General features: G+C 51.8%; 3 protein-coding genes across 4 annotated transcripts; all 3 read right to left on the minus strand.

Annotated features, from left to right (window-relative positions):
• Positions 1–983: 983 nt before the first annotated feature.
• On the minus strand, positions 984–9,168 carry abcg1 (ATP-binding cassette, sub-family G (WHITE), member 1). Of its 2 annotated transcripts, XM_076014916.1 has the most exons (15): positions 8,735–9,167; positions 7,339–7,606; positions 6,252–6,369; positions 5,921–6,053; positions 5,580–5,630; positions 5,358–5,503; positions 4,909–5,032; positions 4,714–4,828; positions 3,864–4,000; positions 3,213–3,314; positions 2,975–3,143; positions 2,778–2,878; positions 2,537–2,695; positions 2,308–2,426; positions 984–1,999 (listed from the first exon to the last, which is right to left on the minus strand). In XM_076014916.1, exons 1-15 carry the CDS (start codon positions 8,795–8,797, stop codon positions 1,771–1,773), a joined length of 2,034 nt encoding a protein of 677 aa, XP_075871031.1. In that variant the 5' UTR covers positions 8,798–9,167; the 3' UTR covers positions 984–1,770. The 2 variants fall into 2 exon arrangements, with proteins under 2 accessions (XP_075871031.1, XP_075871030.1); XM_076014915.1 differs by having other exon boundaries at positions 2,975–3,314; positions 8,735–9,168.
• A 458-nt stretch (positions 9,169–9,626) lies between these two features.
• spcs2 (signal peptidase complex subunit 2) lies at positions 9,627–13,415 on the minus strand. Its single transcript, XM_076015061.1, has 5 exons — positions 13,274–13,415; positions 12,403–12,486; positions 12,123–12,283; positions 11,050–11,184; positions 9,627–10,454 (listed from the first exon to the last, which is right to left on the minus strand). Exons 1-5 carry the CDS (start codon positions 13,313–13,315, stop codon positions 10,268–10,270), a joined length of 609 nt encoding a protein of 202 aa, XP_075871176.1. The 5' UTR covers positions 13,316–13,415; the 3' UTR covers positions 9,627–10,267.
• Positions 13,416–14,085: 670 nt separating this feature from the next.
• Positions 14,086–19,321, minus strand: rnf169 (ring finger protein 169). The gene is made up of 6 exons (XM_076014895.1): positions 18,907–19,321; positions 17,718–17,788; positions 16,822–16,887; positions 16,633–16,733; positions 16,460–16,559; positions 14,086–16,118 (listed from the first exon to the last, which is right to left on the minus strand). Exons 1-6 carry the CDS (start codon positions 19,178–19,180, stop codon positions 15,084–15,086), a joined length of 1,647 nt encoding a protein of 548 aa, XP_075871010.1. The 5' UTR covers positions 19,181–19,321; the 3' UTR covers positions 14,086–15,083.
• Positions 19,322–19,754: the final 433 nt, after the last annotated feature.

A 19,754-nucleotide genomic window follows, 5' to 3' on the forward strand; every position in this document is an offset into this window, starting at 1 on the left:
GCTCCAAGAGGCCAAGGCAGCTTTGTTGTCTGAAGGAGCGCTTCAGAAAGGACCTCCTGACTTCCTAGAACTCTTCTGGAACTTTCTGGACATTTGTCCTAGACTGCTCTTGTTTGTTTGTATACAGATTGACTTGCATGAACTTGTATGACTTGGAACTGCTGTATGGTTCACTTTTTGTATTGTTTTTAGTGCTGCAACAGTGTAGTTTCCCAGTTTGGGATGAATACAGTACATCTACTCTAGCTATTCTATTCAGCCCAACCCCAAACTAAACCCTGTGTTTTTCTTCCACACACTCAGCGGGCAGCAACAGGAAATCCATCCATCTATTTTCAGCACCCGCTTCTTCTTGCGCTGAGGGTCCTGGACCACACGGTCCAGCCGGTCTGATGGGGTTGTCCGGAGCTCTGATGAGCCGCTCAGCTTCAGATCCTGAAGGCTAATTTGCTCTGAGGGAATAAACTGGAAAGTGAAGTTGGTGCCAGAGAGCTTCAGAGAAAAACATGTTGACACGTCTGAATGACCTTTGGCACGAGGGACCTCATTAGAGAAGGTCACCTGAGGTCACCTGAGGGCCCTTCAGGGGAGGTTGTTAGTGTTGTGACAACAAAGTTTTCACACAGTGTCAGCAGCCTGGATGACTTTTCTGCAGCTGGCCAACAGGGGGCGACAGGACGACTGGATGCTGCGGTGGTTCCCTGAGGCAGCGGGGCCTCCATCTTGCTACCTTGACTCCACCCACAGTAACGGTGTGACTGTGGATGCTGGTTTGTCACTATGATGAAGCGGCCACCTGTCCAGGTGTAGCCCACAACAGTCTGAGTGCAGGAGAAGCTGGAATGGGTGATGGATGGATGGATGGATGGATGGATGGCGGGATGAATGGATGGTGGGATGAATGGAGGGATGGATGGATGGAGGGAGGGATGGATGGGTGGAGGGATGGATGGATGGAGGGATGAATGGGTGGATGGATGGATGGGGGAGGGATGGATGGAGGGAGGGAGGGATGGATGGATGGATGGATGGATGGATGGAGGGAGGGAGGGATGGATGGATGGATGGATGGATGGATGATGATGACGGAAGATGGTGGACAGTTTGGATACAGTTTAACTAATTCTATTTGGAGGCTTCTAATTAAAATTCTGAACTCTCTTTTCCAATATCAATTTAAACACCTCGTCATGTGACCTCACCATGTGACGCATGTGATCACAACTGTGTGTGGCCAATGGATGATGGGTAAGCTGAGGCTCACAGAGTGAATTCACACATCATGTAAACTGATTTCTTTTTTTAAAACAACAATATTTCATTGACAGTAAATGTTGAATTTCCACTGGTTGAGAAGTGACACTGGAAACCAGCGACTCCCTAGTTGTTTCTCTACTGGTCTGTGACAGCAACTTCCGGCCAAAGTCACCTTGATGCTTGATGCTGAGACTGACTCCAGGCCAGTTTGCGGAGCCTCTGAGATCCAGGAGACCAGCTCCCATCCCGGCCGTCCGTCTGTCCTCGTCCTCATCTTTCTAACAGCAAACCACAGCTACACGCTAGGTTTAGCCTACCGGTCCAGTCCAGAGCTCCAGGTCTAACCTGAGCTCCAGCTCTGGCCTGAGCTCAAGGTTTGGTCTTGAGCTCCAGGTCCAGTCCTGCGCTCCAGGTCTGGCCCGAACTCCAGGCCCAGTACTGAGCTCCAGATCCAATCATGAGATCCAGGCCCAGTCATAAGATCCAGACCCAGAACTGAGCTCCAGATCCAGTCTAGCGCTCGGCGTTGATCTTGTAGCGGAGGACAAAGTAAGCGATGAGTCTCAGAGAGAAGAAGAAGATGCTGAGGACAATGAAGTCCAGGTAGAGCTTGGCATCCACCATGTCCAGCTCCTTCAGGATGGCCTCAGACTTCTGGAAGTGACAGGTGTCCTCCTCGTCGCAGTGAAGATCCTCCCGGTTCAGACCGTAGATGGACAGGATGACGCCCTCAAAACCGTACCTGAGAGAGACAGACCCCAGACCCGTTAACCTTCTGCACATCAGCAGGGTCCAAACACAAAGACACAAGCTGTTGGGGTGGACGTGGGGATCTGCAGCTGTTCTGGGTCAGAGTCAAGGCTGGAGCTCTGCCTGTCTGAGGAGGATCAGAGAAACCTCAGAACCTCAGAACCTCAGAACCTCAGGAACCACTCGGCTCTCAGCCGAGGGACCTGACGATTGAGCTACTCAGTCGAGAACTGGAGTCCAGAGTCAGGCAGGCCACTAGGTCCACAGTACCAGGCCACGGCTGGAGTCTGGCGCCCCCACCTGACGTAGGAGATGTAGGACATCCACTGCAGGTACCAGGGGATGGTGTCAAAACTGACAAAGAACCCAGAGAAGAGGAGGACCGGGATGGCCGTGACCGGACCCACGAAGGTCGCCACCTGTAGGAGACACACACCTCCATCAGCACACACCTGACCCTGACCTAACTGTGTGTGTGTGTGTGTGTGTGTGTGTGTGTGTGTGTGTGTGTGTGTGTGTGTGTGTGGACCTGCAGTGAGGTGGATGCCGCTCCGATCAGCAGACCCAGACTCTGGGCCACCAGGGAGGTGAGGATCCCCAGAAACAGGAAGAGGAAGAAGCGCCCGGCATCAGGCGGCTGAGCCGTCATCCAGTAGACAATGCTGCAGTAGACCACCGGGAAGAGCACCTGGGAAAAGGGGCGGAGCACAGCTGCACCACCTGGACCCGCCTCAGCAACAGGGACTTACTCCTCAGGCCGAGGTCCTTACCTGGAAGGGCAGGTCCGCCATGGTCTTGGCCAGGTAGTAGGCCTTGAGACTGTACCAGTAGTTCAGGTGTTCCCTCAGGAAGACACCCATCTCCAGAGGAACTAAGCAGGACATAGGATTTCAGATCAGCATGGCTACAGGGCTGAGGAACCTGCTGAGGAACCTGTTGAGGAACCTGTTGAGGAACCTGGACTCACATGTCAGGACGGTGGGCATCAGGGCAGCAAACATGAGGAACAGCATGGAGAAGAAGAGGAACCCTGAGTTGCTGAGGACCTTCTTGGCTTCGTTGCCAATTCCCAGGTAGAGAAGACCAATCAGGAGGCCGATACCAATGTGGGAGGAGATCCTCAGGTGAGTCAGCACCTGCTCCGACAGGACACGGTCACTGTGTGTGTGTGTGTGTGCATGTGTGTGTGTGTGTGTGTGACTTACTGAGTCTCTGAGGATGCTGGTGAAGGTTCTGTGGAACAGGATGGAGAACTGAGTCATGCAGCTGGCAGAGAAGCTGTGGCAGCCTTCAGACGTCAAGCTCTCCTGTTCAACACAGAGAGAGAGACCAACAGGGGGCGCTAGAGACACTGCTACTTGTAGGCCCTTAACCAGTTTGAACCAGTTTGACTCAGTAGCCTGATGATTGTCAAGACCAACGGCTGCATCGTCTTTAAAAATAAAGCATGTGTGACTGTTGTGTACCCGTCCCGCCAGTGGCACACACCAGCTGCATTTCCATTACCCCTCGTGTTACACAAAGCTTAAATATCGCAGTACAAAAACTGGTAACGGAAACACTTAAACTTCGAAAAACACAAATACGTCGTTAGCACCTCCACTGAAATTGACGTCGTTAGCAGAATGGTAGGAGACTGCTAGTAGCGTCCAGTTTCCGGTTATATTTGGAGACTTGTTGGTCACCAGTAGATGGCGCCAGCTAAGCACTCAAAACCATTCAAAAGACAGACTACACACACTTTAGCACGAACACTCTAGACCAAGTCTTCCTTCAACCCGTTATACATGAACAGCAAAAAAGGGGGCGTGGCCTCTGTCCTGGCCAGATGCGGGAAGTGGTGGGCGGGGCTTCACCTCCTCGGCTCCCTGCCACAGCAGCGGGTGCAGGCTGGTGGCATCGCCGTTGGCCTGCTCGCTCTGTTGCCCCCTCTGGACGGCCTTCACCAGGCGCACCATCTGGTCCCCGCACTCCCCGGACGCCACCTCCATCACTGCACACACACATGCACGCACGCATGCACGCGCATGCACACACACACACACACACACATACACACACACACAGAGCGGTCACGTGTCATAGTGATGCAATCCTCTGCACTTCCCATGACATCCAGCAGAGGGTGCTGCAGGCCGCGAGCAACAACTGTATCTGTATTTACGCTGCAGTAGCCAGGGGTGGGAGTTTAACCAAGTACAAATACTTTGATGCTTTTCCAGGTATCCGTACTTTACTTGAGTGTGTATTTTCCTGATGACTTTTTGCTTTGACTCCCTACATGTGTGCACAAATATCTACTTTCTACTGCTTACGTTGGAAAAACATGCTGGTTTATTTTGTGTCTAAAAGTCTTTAAAAGATACAAATTCTGTTCAAAGTAACTCACTGATTCTTACTTATTCTGGTTGTTGCTTGCAATGGAGCAATTTGAACTCTGCTGTTTTGCAGTTAAGTATAAAAGTGTAATAATATTTTAGAGACACATTAGAGATTCCTTCCTAGAAACTTCTAGAAAGTATTTTTTTACCTACGTATCCATACTCTTTACTCAAGTACATAATGCGACTACTTTCTCCGCCTCTGGCAGCAACATAGAAAACCGCCACACTGGCCGTGACCTTTGACACCCTCACTCCTGGAAAAGCAACTGAGACAGCAGTGAGACCAGCAGTGAAAACAGCAGGTGGCAGCGGCGCTTCTCACCAAAGTCTGCAGGGTTGTGGTAGGTGGGGCAGTTGAGTCCCAGTTCTCTCAGGTAGGGAACCAGGCTGGAGACCCGGCCGCGGTAGATACACTGACCCTGGCTCAGGACGTACAGCTGCAAACACAGCAAGCAGCACGGTGATGTCATCAGTCCGCGCCACTGAGCAAGGGGCAGGGCCAAAGGCGGGGTCAGACCTTATCAAAGAGCTCAAAGAGCTTGGCACTGGGCTGGTGGATGGTGCAGATGACGGTGCGACCACCCCGGGCCAGAGCCTTGAGCAGGGAGACCACCTGGAAGCAGGAGGAGCTGTCCAGGCCGCTGACACACACACACACGCACACACACACACACACACACACACACACACACACACACACACACTTAGGTGTCTCAGGCAGCTGGTCTTCATGTAAATACAGTAAATATGCCAGTCGCAGTGGAATACGTGAAACTCTGGTGGCTGGTTGCAGTACTGCAGTAAAGTCATTCTTCTAAACAGCAGGCAGTCCTGAAAGGAGCTTCAGCAACGTGCACTGATAACAGAGGTTTGGGACTTTTAACAGTCCCACCGTCTCCAGAACTTCATGACTACAGAGGTCCACTGAGGTCCACTGAGGTCCACTGCTGAAGGTCCTCAACTCACCTGGTGGGTTCATCAAAGAACATGACAGGTGGATTGTTGACCAGCTCCAGAGCGATGGCCAGGCGCTTCCTCTGGCCGCCAGACAGGTGAGACGTCCTGGTTTTTGCACAGTCAAGTAGTCCCAATGCCATCAGGATGTCCTGGACCTGAAGGAGGCACACACACAGGTGATGTTCAGGGGTGGCTGAGGAGAAGCTGCTGCTACTGAGTGGAAAAACTCACCATCTCTCTCCTGGCCGCTGCCTTCTCCTGCAGCTTAAGGTTGGCTGAAACCTGCAGACACAATGGGCATCAGTCACAGCATGAGGTCCTGCTGCCCTTCAGGTCTGAAAGTCTGAACATCTAAAAGTCTAAGGTCTGATGGTCTAAAAGTCTGAACGTTTGTATCTCTAAAGGTCTGAAAATCCGAAGGTCTGAAGATCACAATTGTCTCGTCCCTCAGAAGTCACAGCGCAGATGATGACCCCTCTACTCTGCTCTACTCCAGCATGGCAGCAGTTCCTGAGTGGTGTGTGACTTGGGGGCCTTGGTGTGTGTCTGTGGTTGTGTGTGCGGTGTCTTACCATCATGGCCTCTTGCACAGTGAGGTGAGGCAGCAGCATGTCGTCCTGCATGATGTAGCAGGAGACCTTCCTGAAGGAGCGAAGATCTCTGGGCTGACCGTTAATCAGGATCTCGCCCTTCATCCCCGTCTCCCTGCACACACAGCAATCGTTAGACCAGGACCAGGACCAGGACCAGGACCGGGACCAGGACCAGATCCAGGACCCAGACCAGGGCTGGGAGGCATCAGATCCAGGACCTGGATCTGGTCCAGGGCCAGGTCCAGGACTCCATGGTGGCAGTTGCCACAGAGGTGATGTTCCTCGTTAGGTCCCTAGCGGTCAGACCCACCTGTACCCGGCCAGGATGTTCATGAGGGTGGACTTCCCGGCTCCAGAGGGGCCCATGATGGCCACCAGGTCTCCGCTGGTGAAGCGGCCCGAGATCCCTCTGAGCAGAGTCTTGTAACCTGAGACAGAAGGGAAAGCATGAGGCCGGTGGTTCCCACGGGAGCTTTTCCAGGTCCTGACTCAGCTTTCAGACTCCTGATCTGAATCAGCCAATGGCTCAGCAAACGGCTCAGCGAATGGATGAGACTGACTTAGTGCAGTGAGTCGCTTCAGCTCATCGAACACATCACGACTCCTCCTCAGCACAGGCATCAGCTGGGGAACAGTTCCTCCAGTCACACACACACACACACACACACACACACACACACACACACACACTGCGCTGCTTGAGGACTCGTTGAGGAGATTAGCAGATCTAATCTGATGATTGTGCTTCATCTCCTCTGACCGGCAGTAACCTCACTGCAACACAAACACAGTGCAGTGGTCAACACACAGTGATGCACAACAACCACAACGCAACACACACAGAGGACACACTGGGGGGGCGTGGCTAAAGTGGGCGTGGCCCCGGACTCGGGTCACCTGAGTAGGTGAGAACGTTTTACAGCGAAACTCAGCTGAAAGCCAATCCGCTAACAATTAGCGGCCAACACAAAAGGTTGTGTGTAAGGGGAGTGCAGTGTGTGTGTGTGTGTGTGTGTGTGTGTTTTTCTGTTCATAGCTACTTTTAATCTGAGCATCTGCTATTTCCAGGAGACTCTGACTGGGATTAGAACAGATTAAAGCCTGGTAATCACACACAACGCAACGCAACACAACAGAGCAGCGCAACCAGAACAACACTGCTGCTGCTGCCTCACAACATCACTCCACATCCATCCACCCAAACATGACGCGCCACTTTCACTTGAAGTGAACTGGTCACGTGACCCCGAGACGCAGCAATGCGGAAAAAAGTGTTTCCATGACACTTTTGCAATGCACTTCTATATTTAGCCTCAAGTGAGAAGCATTTCCAAGTTTTTATTTTTTATTGCCATATTTAGGTTGTGCACAATTCTAGTGCACAGAGCTCCACCTACCTTTCCTGCTCCACCAGGGCCCCTCCCTCACGGAGAAGGACAGCTCCTTGAAGTGGATGTTGACGGCCGGCCTCCGCGGCAACGAGGAGAACCGCTGGGCCTCCGTCAGGCCGGCCTCCGCCTTCTTGCCCTGCCCTGGCGCTGCCGCCGCCCCCTGCTGGCTCGTGGTGGCAGTGGCGGCGGTGGCGGGCCGCGTGCTGACCAGTTCGTCCATGCTGAGGCTCACCGTCCGGGGGTCCAACATGAGGTCAGGGGGCCCGTTGGTGTTCTGAAGGTCAGACAGAGAGAGTTGAGCAGGAAGTGAAGCTTCATCAGCTGCTGAGGTCTGGGAAATGTGACCTTTGACCCCTGGAACGATAGGAAACCCCTGTCATCGACGTGTAGATGTCTGATTTAAGAGCCCAGAGCATTATGGGTAACGGCTGAGCATGAGGGCGTTCAAGTCTGTGGCTGTGTCTCAATGCAGGGTCTGCATCTTTGGAAGGAAGCGTCCTCCGTCTGAAGGAAGCGTCCTCCCAAGGACCCGGCCCAGAAGGACCAACCCAAACCCCGCCTCCCCGGTAACCACACGGGACGGTCTAGCCTTCGGCGTATTTCCTGGTTGCGTCACCGTCGTTCCCTCCTGCTGGCCAACCCCGGAAGTGACATTTTCATAGCATCAAGCTAACCATTGGTTCGCCATCTAGGGGCGTTGGATGTTCAGATAAGTAAAAACCCTGCGTTAAAAACTGAATATTTGATGTGAAATTTCAATACTTAAATTTATACGTGGTGTCTTTGCCAGTAGATGGCGCTAATTTAAGCTGGCTTCCCAGGATCCCAGGATGGTTTGCAGCAGCACACAAAGCATCCTGGGATACAGAAGGAGGTGAAGGATAGTAGCGGTCTAGCCTTGGAATGGGCTAACAATAGGACGCAGTTTCGAGTACGCATTTGGAGCGTCCTTTGGACTTCTGGGAACTGGGTCGAGCCTTCGCGCAGTGCTATGACGCAACTCCCTTTCAAATGCAGCCTTGGAAGGATGCAGACCCTGAATTGAGACACAGCCTGTGTGTCTGTTTGTGTTGTCAGCAGCTCTCTCTCTCTCTCTCTCTCTCTCTCTCACACACACACACACACCAGGGATCTGACCAAGAGGAGGTTCCACAGGTTCTCCGCTAATCTGCCCCTTCAGGAGGTCACTGGCGGTCACAGGACAGCTTAGTCAGCCAGGATTGGCCGGGATCACAGGAGTGCAGGCTGCTCACTGCTGCCCGCCGAGGTGATTCAGCAGCTCTGCTCTCCATCTCCTCTGTCACACTCCCAGAACCTTCTGCAGGGTCCCGGCTCTCAACTGACCCAGTCTGGCCCGAGCCGGTCAGCTGACAGGAAGTGGGTGCGTGGGCGTGGTACTCACCATGATGATGGAGTTGGTGACAATGGGATTGTGGACGGACCAGGCCGCCACCAGACAGGCCATGGTGGCTCTCCTCCTCCTGCCCAGCACATCTGATCACTGCTCCCCAGGGCTCGCCGGCTCCCTGGAGGAGGAGCGGCGGACTCCACCCAACACCTCCTGACCCCACCCACGCAGCCCTGTGATTAGCTGAGCGGCACTGCGGGCTGGGAATCTGATTTGTGGATGGCTGAGCGAGTCTGAAGCCCGGAAGCCACTTTAAGCTTGCAGGCGATGAACGATGACGATGCTGTCTTGGTCCAGCCTCGACCTCCGTCTGCACCCTGAGGTCCAACCTGGACCTCCATCCGCACCCTGAGGTCCAACCTGAACCTCCGTCTGCACCCTGAGGTCCAGCCCGGACCTCCGTCTGCACCCTGAGATCCAGTCTGAACTTCGGTCTGCACCCCCTTTTGTTGAACTGAACTTTGAGCTGGTTCATGTAGAAAGTGAAATTTCCTGACACTGCTCATCACGATTTTAAAAAAAAAGTGAATTTGTAACAATCATCACCGAGACAAATCAATGCGTCTGGTTCAATCTGGGCCTGGACGCGTTGCGAAGACCTCCACCCTTCCCCAGTGAATGGACCTGATGAAGACCACGGAGAGGATCCATGCTCTTTCATCTTCTCTACGTCAATGTGATAAAAATTAAACAGATGTAACAGATGAAATAAACTCAACGTCCATTCTGAAGTGAACAGCACCATCTGGTGGAAGAACTGTGGCACAGCAGAAATTCAGGAGGTTTGAGTGCGCGCACACACACACACACACACACACACACACACACACACACACACACACACACACACACACACACACACACACACACACACACACACACAAAGTGCTGTAACAACATCCATCTTTAATATTTTCACAGTGACAGAAACACAAAAGCTCAAGAAAATATTCGAAATGAATTTGCTGCGGTCAACACAAGCGGCAGCCACAAACACGCGGCTACATTTAGCATTGTTAGCACTCCTAGCATGTTGAATGCTAACCGTGCTAATAAGCCTGGAAATGATTTGAAACAACAACCGTCAATTTGTTTTGGGTCTGGTTTAATTGCGATGCTGTCGCTCCGCCCACCGGTGATGTGTCAGGCTGGGATTGGCTGACTGGTGGCAGGCAACAGCATTCAACAAGTCAATGACGACTTCAATGAGTGGAGCCAATCTCAGCGCGGCATGTGACTGCAACACTGATGATGTCAGAAAGTGAGAAAAAAAACTGTGGGGGAGAGCAGTGGTACCAGTGGGGACCAGCAGGACCAGTGAGACCAGTTGGAGAAGTGGGGACCAGCGGGGACCAGTTGGAGAAGTGAGGACCAGCAGGCCCAGTGAGACCAGTGGGGACCAGTCCAGGCCAACGCTGAGGCGCTTCCCTCCTTCGACGTAGCTCACAGACAGACGGACGGACGGCATCACTTCCTGTCATGTGACCCTGGCCAGGGGGGAGTCCGGACCTGGAGTCTGCCGGGGCCTCACTTGGTCTTCTTGTCAGTGGCCAGCGTGTCGTGCAGCCTCGACACGCACTTCTCAAACTGGTCCATCACCAGCGTGCCGGCGTCGTCGAAGAACACGGCCACCGACTTGGTGAACTCGGCCTCCCGGCAGTTCCGCGACCTCCCGTCGGTGAAGGTCACCCTGAGCGTGTACTGGTCATCAAATCTGTGCACACAAACACAAACCTCTTTGACTGGTGGGGCCACAATGGGCTCTGAAATGAGGGGCTGGAGAGGGGCCCTGCGTTTGCCCATGCCTGCGTTAGCTGTTAGCGTTAGCCGCGAGCTGGGTCGTGAGGCCCAGTGGTTGGTTTGGACCCACCATATTAGGATGTGTGGGCGGTACCGGGAGGTGAGCCGTGATTGGCAGCGTGAGTGCTACTAAACTTTAGCCACACCCACAACTGTATGGCCATGTTTGCTCGCTGCGACTCTGTTAGACCAAATCAGACCAAACGGACTTTAAAGCCGTTTGGCTGAGATTGTGACCAGCAGTTTAAACCAACAGAAACCAGTTTGTAACGGCGTGAACTTATGGCTCCTCCCCCATATCAACAGCCGATCATGTTTGAGTCTGAATTCTGCAGCCAACTCTGGCGCCCACTGCTGGCCAAACCATAGAATGTGGGGTTTTAATTTTTTTTGGCACTTCATTTTTAAAAGTGGAAGCTCCACCCATCTCCATATAAGGTCAGTCACATGACTAATCAGAGCTCAGAAACAGACCAGACAGGGTGCATGCTGGGTAACATCAAACAGACCTTTTGAGGGAGGAGGAGAGCTGCCAGATGTGGTCCGGGTCCATGCCAGCCGGGTCCTGGTGCAGCGCCACCAGGAAGATGTTCTTCTCCTGGTAGGAGGTGTAGAGGGTCAGGACGCCCATCATGATGAAGTACGTGATGACGGAGGCTCAGGAGAAACACACAGCAGATACCACACGTGGGACGCGTAGGCCCCGCCCACTGACCACCAAGGTGATCAGAGCCACATCTTCACTTGATCCATGGATGTTTTATAAGAACTGGACACCGGACTGGCAATATGCCAGAGACAAATTTTCTCAGTGGCCACTTGAGGTACTGCAGCAAAAAATAATAATACCATTGGCCCAAAAACCATTTTTCCCTTTTTTTGGGCCAATTGGTGGTTCTAGCCTGCAGTACCTAGAGTGGCCACTGGGGAAGAGGAACAGTGGCGTTCACGGCACGCAAAGCACTTTACATTGAACCCATTATTCATTCACACCACAATAGCTGCGTTTCCATGACAGTGTTTCACAAAATAAAAGCAACATTTCTGAAATGACGACAAAGTACAATTGTGATATGCAGGCGCTTCCAGTGAATGTTATGAAGCACCTAAACCGCAATCCTCGTCCAATTATGTTTGCTTTTATTTGTTGTCCAGAATGGTTGTTACATTTTTCTCTTCCGTCTCCTCCTCCGTCCAATCATAACGCACCATTTTCACTGAAGAGAAGTGGTCACGTGACGCCAAGTCATGAACACAGACATGTAAATGTGAAAAAAAGTGTTTCATGATACTTTTACAGTATACCTCTATATGGATACGTGTGAAAAACCGCCTCATGACAGCGTCAAAACCGTTTAGCCATATTTCAGAGGGTTTTTTTCAAGTTCAACCGTTTCCATCACCAGTATTTTTATGGCCATATTTAGGTTTTGCGCAATTCTAGGGGTCATGGAAACGCAGCTACTCACAGAGGTGGTGGCGCTCCATGTGTAGCCACAGCTGCACTGGGGCTATATTCATAGACGCCACTAGATGCAATGGTTAGCCTAGCCTAGCTTAGCCAGTGGCCTTTGAAGGATATGAGATGACGCAGCAGGCCAGAACGGGTCTGGACTCGGGGAAGGGATGCAGGTAGTCCCAGACCAGCGCCAGCATGGCGAACAGACAGGACACGGTGCAGATGACCAGCCGGCCGTCCACCAGGTTGAAGTTCTCCAGGTAGCAATACTTCTCCAGGAGCACCTGTAGGGGTCGCCGCAGCAGCAGCAGCAGGAGGAGGAGGAGGAGGAGGAGGAGCAGGAGGAGGTCAGTCAGGCGAGCACACAGGAAGCTGAGAGGAGGCGACGGGGCGAGCAGCTGACCTTCTTGGCGGCGTCGTCCAGAGAGTTCTTCACCGCCGCACCGTCCCACTTGTCGATCTTGACGGGCTTCTCGTCGATTCGCCACTGAAACGCAGACGGCAGAGTGCTGAGCAAGAGGGTGGCGCTTGGAGCAGGTCACAGACAGGAAGTGGTGGAAAGCACTGTAGGAGCTGCATCGATTGTGAACAAATCTTCCCAGTCAACGAACTGAACGAGGATCACTTCCTGAAGTGGTTGGTTACTTTTCTCAGTTCAGTTTAGCTCTGCAGTGGGCCTGCAGGTCGGGAGTGGAGGTGCGTGCAGATTGCACCTGTGACGCAAGGAGGCGCTCGCGACAAACAAACAAACCGAAAGTGCGTGTTTCATTACTGCAGCTGATGATGATTATGATTATTTATTATTATTATTATTATTATAGTAATAATAATCAGATGCACAGACACACTTTCAGTTTGTTGATATTTATAGCATTCGTTTAATTTAAAATTTATAATTTACAATGAGAGAGAGAGGAGGAGCACGTTCATGCTAACACGGCTAATGCTACCTACAGTTGTGAAGCCCCCCTGGGTAAACACAAGCCAACTAAACGGTTCGGCGAACACGGTTTTGCAGTTTAAAAGGAATGAAGCAGCGACACACCGAACAGAAGAGTTTATCCGGCCGGAAACACTTGCTTACAATTTCCCGTTTGCATGAGAGGCGACGTGGACCGTCGGCTGCTAAAGTTAGCATAGCCGGCTATCAGCGAAACGAGGCGTTAGGCGAGCCGGAAACTGGTGCTGCTGCGGCCAACAGTGTGACCCGCGGACGCGGTCCAAAACGAGCCGACGCCTCCCAATAAAACACAACACACTAGCCGATTTCTCACTTTTTCCAGCAGCCCGCTCTTCCCGTTCTTTGCCGCCGCCATCTTCTCCACCGCTGTGCCTGTGACCTGGACGTCTCTGATTGGCGGCTGGCGACTCGCACAAATAACGTCAAAGCTGATTGGCGACCGAGTTACACGGAAGCGGAAATGGATGAAGACGGACCGGACGTTCCTTGCTGAATTTTCTGTTGCGATGACAATAGAAAAGATGACTTTTCTGGTTAAAGTCATTCTTATTCCCGGAAAAATTTATATACACAAGTCAAAATACATGAAAGTGAAACCTCAGTTTTTCACATTTCATCATGAGTTTCTTTCTTACACGAAAGCCCTTCGTGTAATGGAAAAAAAACAACCTCTAGCTTATCCTGTTTTTTGCATATTTTAGTTATATTTAATGTCACTGCTTTTCTTTGTCTGTTTATTTATTCTATGTTTATCTTTTGATATGTACCTGTTCCTATTTGCAAAATGTAAAGACTGAAAAGCCATGTTTGTACATGATAATTGTTTTTAAAAAAGATATTTTGTGTTATCATTGTTTTAATGTCTGGATTTTTGAAATAGTGTCGTCATCATCACTTGATACAGACGTCCAGTATCAACATCTTTAATGTTTGATTTTTCAGGAATACTGGCCATAGATTGGTTTTCCACAATTGAACTTTAATCGCCTGCATTGACGACGCCGTCAAAGAGCTTCACTTTGTTGTCCAAACCACCTGAAATGCTTTGCTTTTATTTGTTTTAACGATGGAATGTGTGCTGATGGCTTTGGGACTGAGGAGGATGAGAGAGTGAAAGACTCAGAGTTGGAGGTAAAATATGTCTTTAAATGTACACAAAACAGTTTATAAAAAGAAAACAAAAAAACATTTGGCACGCGACAGCTTCCGCTACACAACAACTGACATCCGATTCACAGCAGGTGCACATCCAGGAGGAGGAGGAGCCTGAAGAGACACTTGAGCAGCAGCTGGTCCTAGTGTGTTTTTACGGCGCTAACATGCTAACCGTCGCCATGGCTGTTGCTGCATCGACTGGTTAGCTCCTTGTCCAATCAGCTGAGAAAGGACCAGGGCTCCTCTCTGCTCCACATGTCCAATCAGTCTCAGGTTTCACTGCAACCTTCTTAGTCACTGTTAGGTTTCAGAGTTACATTCTAGTGATTTTTTTTTTTTGATGGAGAATCAGAAGTCGTGAACTTAATTATTGCTGAAGAAGCTGCTCGGTCACATGACACGGACAGAGTTCAACCTCCTGAACTTTCTCTGTCCTGGTGGGAGGAGTCTCGTCGCTCTGTTCCAGTTTCTACAACTACAGTTCCCACAAGGCCCTGCGGCTCAGCTGAGGCTGTGAGGAAGAGAGAGTGGGAGATGTTTCCAAATCAGGAAGTGACATCACAACCACCCCCTGAAGAAACCCGCAGGGCCTTTCCAGAGTGGAGACTGAGTCTGTGGTCCAGAGCAGAAGTTCACAGAAGGAGCCTGGACATCCGCCTGGAGCTCCAGAAAGGTTGGGTCCCACCTCAAGACTTAAGGAACATCCAGAAGGACCTGCAGGGACTCTGGCGGAGGTCTTGGGGAGATGTCAAGAACACCTTCATGCTTCCTGTTGCTGGGACTGCTCAGACAGAACCAGGCGTGACCATGTACACCTGGAAACACCTGCTGCAGCCTCGGAAGTTCACGTCGGTGATCTGCTGGTGAAAATCTAGAAGCTGGAAAAGAAACATCAGTTTTCTCTTGGGACATTCGTCGGGTTTGCATATATCGATCACTCGCTGTCCTTGTGCTGGGTCAGCAGACTCCTAGTGCTTTTTGCTGATTCGGCGGGATCTCCTGAGGCCCCGCCTCCTGCGGTTCTGACTGGAGATCCAGGAGCGCAGGAGGTAGGCGTGACGGTGAGTGTGGCTGTCTCCGTTCTCCTGGTCCAGCTGCTTCTGCAGCTTCCTGGCCAGCACTCGGTCCCGCCGCTCCTGCTGGACCTTCCCCACGTCAAGAGGCTCCTGGCTGAGGGGACGACTCCTCTTCAGGCCCGGGTCCCAGTCTTGGTCCAGGTGTTTGGTCTTCTGCTCCCTCTTCCTGCCCCTCCTGCCGTCGGCCTGCGAGTCCTTGGCCACCAACCTGCTGGCCTGCAGGCTGGAGGTCCTGGTGTAGGGCGAGAAGGACTGCCTGCGGCTGAGGAACACGGCGCCGCCACACGGTTCTGGTCGACCCAGGCTGGACTCCAGGGCCGCCCCCTGTCTGAAAGCGCCGCCCTCCCCACTGAAGCGGACCGCCGGGACCCGGATCCGGACCGACTGTCTCTGGAAGACGTCGGCTTCTGAGGCCGAGGGCTCGAACACCAACTTCCTTCCTCCTCTTGGCTCCACCGCCTCCTCCACTTCCTCCTCCACCTCCCCCTCCTCCTTGCGCTGGTCACGGAGCTCCTTGATGGGGCTGGTGGCCTTGGAGTTGAGCCGGAGGTTCTGCCGGTCCAGCTCGATCTGCATCCACTTCTGCAGCACAGCGGGGCTGGCCTCATAGCTGGTGGCCTTCTGAAGGCCTCGGCTCAGGTTCCTGGGCGTGGCCTTGACCACGGCGGGCCGCAGCAGGCGCCCGTCTGCCAGCCGCTTGGGGGGCGTGCAGGGCGAGCAGACGATGGGCTTGAAGTGGTTGAGCTCCTCCGAGATGCTGTCGTTGCTCTCGGGGCTGACGGAGCGCTCGGGGCGGGGAAGGGGAAGGGCCAGGGGCGGAGCCCGCCAGGAGAGCTTCCTGTCAGGGGCCATGATGGGGGCTGAGAGTGAGCGGCTGTTCTCTGACGACAGCAGGATCCCCGCCGTATAGCTGTGGCTGATGCCCACCTGCAGGAGAAGCACAGGGAACCGTCAGAGCAACGTGGAGGTCAGGTGGAGGTGTGGTGGAGGTCAGGTGGAGGTGTGATGGAGGTCAGATGGAGGTGTGATGGAGGTCAGGTGGAGGTGTAATGGAGGTCAGGTAGAGGTGTGATGGAGGTCAGGTAGAGGTCAGGTGGAGGTGTGGTGGAGGTGTGATGGAGGTCAGATGGAGGTGTGATGGAGGTGTGGTGGAGGTCAGGTGGAGGTGTGATGGAGGTCAGGTGGAGGTATGATGGTGGTCAGGTGGAGGTGTAATGGAGGTCAAGTGGAGGTGTGATGGGGATCAGGTGGTTCTGGTGCCGACGTACCCGCCCACTCAGCAGCGACGCCTGCTGGCCCCCGACCCTCAGCTTGCCCCCCCGCTCCTCCTCCACCGGCTCAGTGCAGCTCTGGCTCCTGGGAGCACCACTGAGGAAGAGAAGGTCACACGGTCAGTAGGGGGCGCTGCAGGCTCGCAGGGTCACAGTCCAGTCCAGCTCACCTGCTGAAGGTCGCCAACGGTTTGGACCTCCTGACGAATGCTGACACGTTTCTGATCCTCCAGCCAATCGGCTCCTCGTTCTCAGAGTCGGACAGAACTCCCTGAGAGCAGCAACACAACAACAACAACAACAACACGTTTCAGTCGTCCGCCATCCTCAACTTAAACACAGCCACGTCTGAGACTCACTGGATCTTCATCGTCCCTGTGGCTCACAGCGTTCCTCCTCCTCAGCTCCTCTCTGTCGTCCAACATCTGTGACGCAAACATCAACCAACCAATCAACTTTTATTTGTCCATCGCTAAATCACAACAGAGCAGATCCAGACTCCAGAGGGTCAAACATTGGAGAGGGAGAGAGGCAGACGGGCCAGAGTGAGTTGCAGGATGAACAACAAAGCTCTCACAATATAAACAGAGACAGATACAAATGAATAATTCAAATATAGAAATAAAGAAAGACACACAAAAGTATATGAGATATATCATTATACAGTACTACCCAGAAAATTAGAATATCCTGAAAAAGTTGTTGTATTTCTGCAGTTCAACTTAAAAGGTGAATGTGACATATTATATAAAGGAATAACATGCAAATCAATATATTTCAAGCTTTTATTTCTTTGCATTTTGCTGATCAGGTCTTGCAGCTTAAAAAACAAACAAAAAAACCCTCAAATTTTATAATACTTTTCTGAGTTTGTGGCTTTGTGGTTTTAATAAGCTGAAAATCTTAATCAGCAAAGTTACAACAAGGAACTGCTTGAGATGTCAATTTGCGTGGAATGGCTCAATAAAATGTGTCGCTTTCATCTTTTATGTTAAATTGCCAAAATAAAACAAACCTTTACGTGATATTCTAATTTGATGTAGATTCATATAAATAGATGTTGTGTCATATACATCAAATTATTATAAAATTTTAAATAGGCTTCTATGCACAGCACTGGGCTGGTTTGAGCTGCAGTCCATGTAGAATGTTGTTGCCCATGTTTGGGAGGGTCAGAGGTCAGAGTTGACGATGGCACATGATCTGCCGCTCAATCACTCTGACTCACAACATCGTCACATCATCATGGTCTCACCTTGTGCTTCGCGCTCGGCACCGGCAGAACCTCAGGAACTTTGGGCAGGACGGCCGGAGAGATGAAGAACTCTGAAGACAAGACAAGATCGCTGGTTACCACCAGGGGGCACTGCCTGGTCTCACTAAAGTCAATTCACAACATTTCCACAGAAAATCAATCAATCAATCAATAAGACCGGAGTTTATCTTTAATTTAAAAAGAAGCTGTGAGAGCAGAGACATCAATAACCCTCCAGTGATGAGTGAACTATGATGGAAACCAGGATAGTGTTGAACTACTGGAGATTGGTCTTGGTCTCAAGACCACTTCTTCCGGGTCTCGGGACCGGCAGGACAAGGGATTTTTTTGATCCAGACCAGTGGAGAACTCAGCCAACAGTGTAATAACACGATAATAACAGAAAAGAACCCAGCTGTTGCTGTTTCACACTCTGGCGGTGACACCCAGAGTGACGCCCCGCCCCCTTATTCCCAGTTCATTGATTTTTGAATTCTCTGAAGCAAAGTTGATGTTATTTTTTTTTTTAATGGTTCAACATATTTGGCAAAGCAGCAAAATGTTCAAGAAAACGATTAAAAGATACCTTGCTGAAAATAGATGTTGCTGTTCGACTTAGAAGCAAACTGGAATTCAAAAAAAGATCGTTTTTCCTGTTTTGTTGTTATTTTTCTTTGATATATAAAGTCTTGGTCTCGAACCCCAACTGTCTTGGTCTGGTCTCGGTCTTGATACTCTCTAGTCTTGATAGTGTCCTGGTCTCGGTTGGTGCAGTCCTGACTACAACACTAGACTAGGGTCGCAACAACAACAGCTCCTCCTCCTCCTCTAAGCAGGAACACGTCCGGACTAGTCCTCCTCCAGTCAGCTGATCACGGCCGATCTCCGCCGTGACGACACCGATCGATAGCGATCGATCCACGGCGCAGTCAGCTGCCAGCGGCACCTTCATTCAGAACTTCCAGAACGGGAGCCGCTCTGCCTTCGTTCTGCCAGCCGCAGCTAACGGCTAATAGCCCGGCGGCGGCTCAGGCCCCGTTCAGCTCGGTAAAGTTCGAGCAAAGTCCGGGCTGCCGGACTCCGGCCGCCTCGCTACCTGCTCCTGCGGGTGGGTGAGTGAGTGTGCGTAGGACCCGCGGCCTGGACGAACAGGGCTGAACGTTGCAACGCTACCGATAAACACACCAACCTTTCCGGGTGTCGCTGTCCCTCCCGCCCCGCCTGCCGCTGCTCCTCTCCGGCTCGGTCCTCCGCGGCAGCCGCTCCTCGGTGCCGGCTCCTCGGCGGGGCGGGAAGGCTGGCTGCCCGCACGACCAGGGGTTGGCGGACTGGCCCTCCGCACACACCGGGAACTTGTGCTCCTCGCACTCCGCTGGGCTGGGCCCCGGCTCGGTGTCGGCCCCGGGCCAGCACAGCCTGCTGGCCGGTTTGTCGGGCAGCTCGGCGGACCTCTCGGTCGCCATCTTCCTTGCCGAGTCTCTCCAAACTGCTGGCGCTCTCAAAACAAACCCCGCCCCCCTCCGAGGCCCGCGGAAGTAGAGCGATAAGTCCCGCCCCTTCTCGAACCCGCCAGTCCTGCGTTTAAGACAAGAAAGGAGCGTGTTTGTTCTTGTTCGCTTGTTTAGGATGGGTTTTGATTTCGTTTCTTCTCTTTTTCTATCTTTAAAAAACAAACAAAAAAAACTTTATTTAGCATTTGTAACGTTTACAGAAATGTAGCTCTTCAATGTAAAAGTATCTTAATGTGCAAAGTTTGCAAAATTGTAGGTCTTCAACATAAAACAGAAGAATCACAACAACACATAACTTGCCAGGTGGGATAGACAGAGACAAACAATCATTTTGCAATCAAAATTTCCCGGTTGCCCATGGGCCAAATTTACAGTATTATTATATTTCTCTCTCTTGATTCAGAACTATATTTTTACTATTTTCCGCCTGAGCCAGTATGGGTGTGAATATCTACCAAATCACGGATTTGGTTTTTGAAAACGGTTTTGCTTTGACTCGGCAGGTGGCAGCAGAGCACCGACAGAC

This window comes from Nelusetta ayraudi, unplaced genomic scaffold (assembly GCF_046127955.1).
Source record: "Nelusetta ayraudi isolate G7.1 ecotype Tasmania unplaced genomic scaffold, CSIRO-AGI_Nayr_v1 ptg000175l, whole genome shotgun sequence".
NCBI lineage: Eukaryota > Metazoa > Chordata > Actinopteri > Tetraodontiformes > Monacanthidae > Nelusetta > Nelusetta ayraudi.

Bases quoted from the DNA above. Each gene is read 5' to 3' on its own strand.
- abcg1 (XM_076014915.1), bottom strand. From the start codon at position 8,797: ATGGCCTGTCTGGTGGCGGCCTGGTCCGTCCACAATCCCATTGTCACC. The intron at 5,631-5,920 runs GTAAGACACCGC...TTGTGTCTGCAG, and splicing joins CTGTGCAAGAGGCCATGATG to GTTTCAGCCAACCTTAAGCT. The intron at 2,696-2,777 runs GTAAGGACCTCG...CCCTTTTCCCAG, and splicing joins TGGCGGACCTGCCCTTCCAG to GTGCTCTTCCCGGTGGTCTA.
- spcs2 (XM_076015061.1), bottom strand. From the start codon at position 13,315: ATGGCGGCGGCAAAGAACGGGAAGAGCGGGCTGCTGGAAAAA. The intron at 12,487-13,273 runs GTGAGAAATCGG...TCTGCGTTTCAG, and splicing joins AGAGCGGGCTGCTGGAAAAA to TGGCGAATCGACGAGAAGCC. The intron at 12,284-12,402 runs GTCAGCTGCTCG...CGACCCCTACAG, and splicing joins TGGACGACGCCGCCAAGAAG to GTGCTCCTGGAGAAGTATTG.
- rnf169 (XM_076014895.1), bottom strand. From the start codon at position 19,180: ATGGCGACCGAGAGGTCCGCCGAGCTGCCCGACAAACCGGCCAGCAGG. The intron at 16,888-17,717 runs GTGAGACCATGA...TTTGCGTCACAG, and splicing joins TGCCGAGCGCGAAGCACAAG to ATGTTGGACGACAGAGAGGA. The intron at 16,119-16,459 runs GTACGTCGGCAC...CTTCTCCTGCAG, and splicing joins CGTCGCTGCTGAGTGGGCGG to GTGGGCATCAGCCACAGCTA.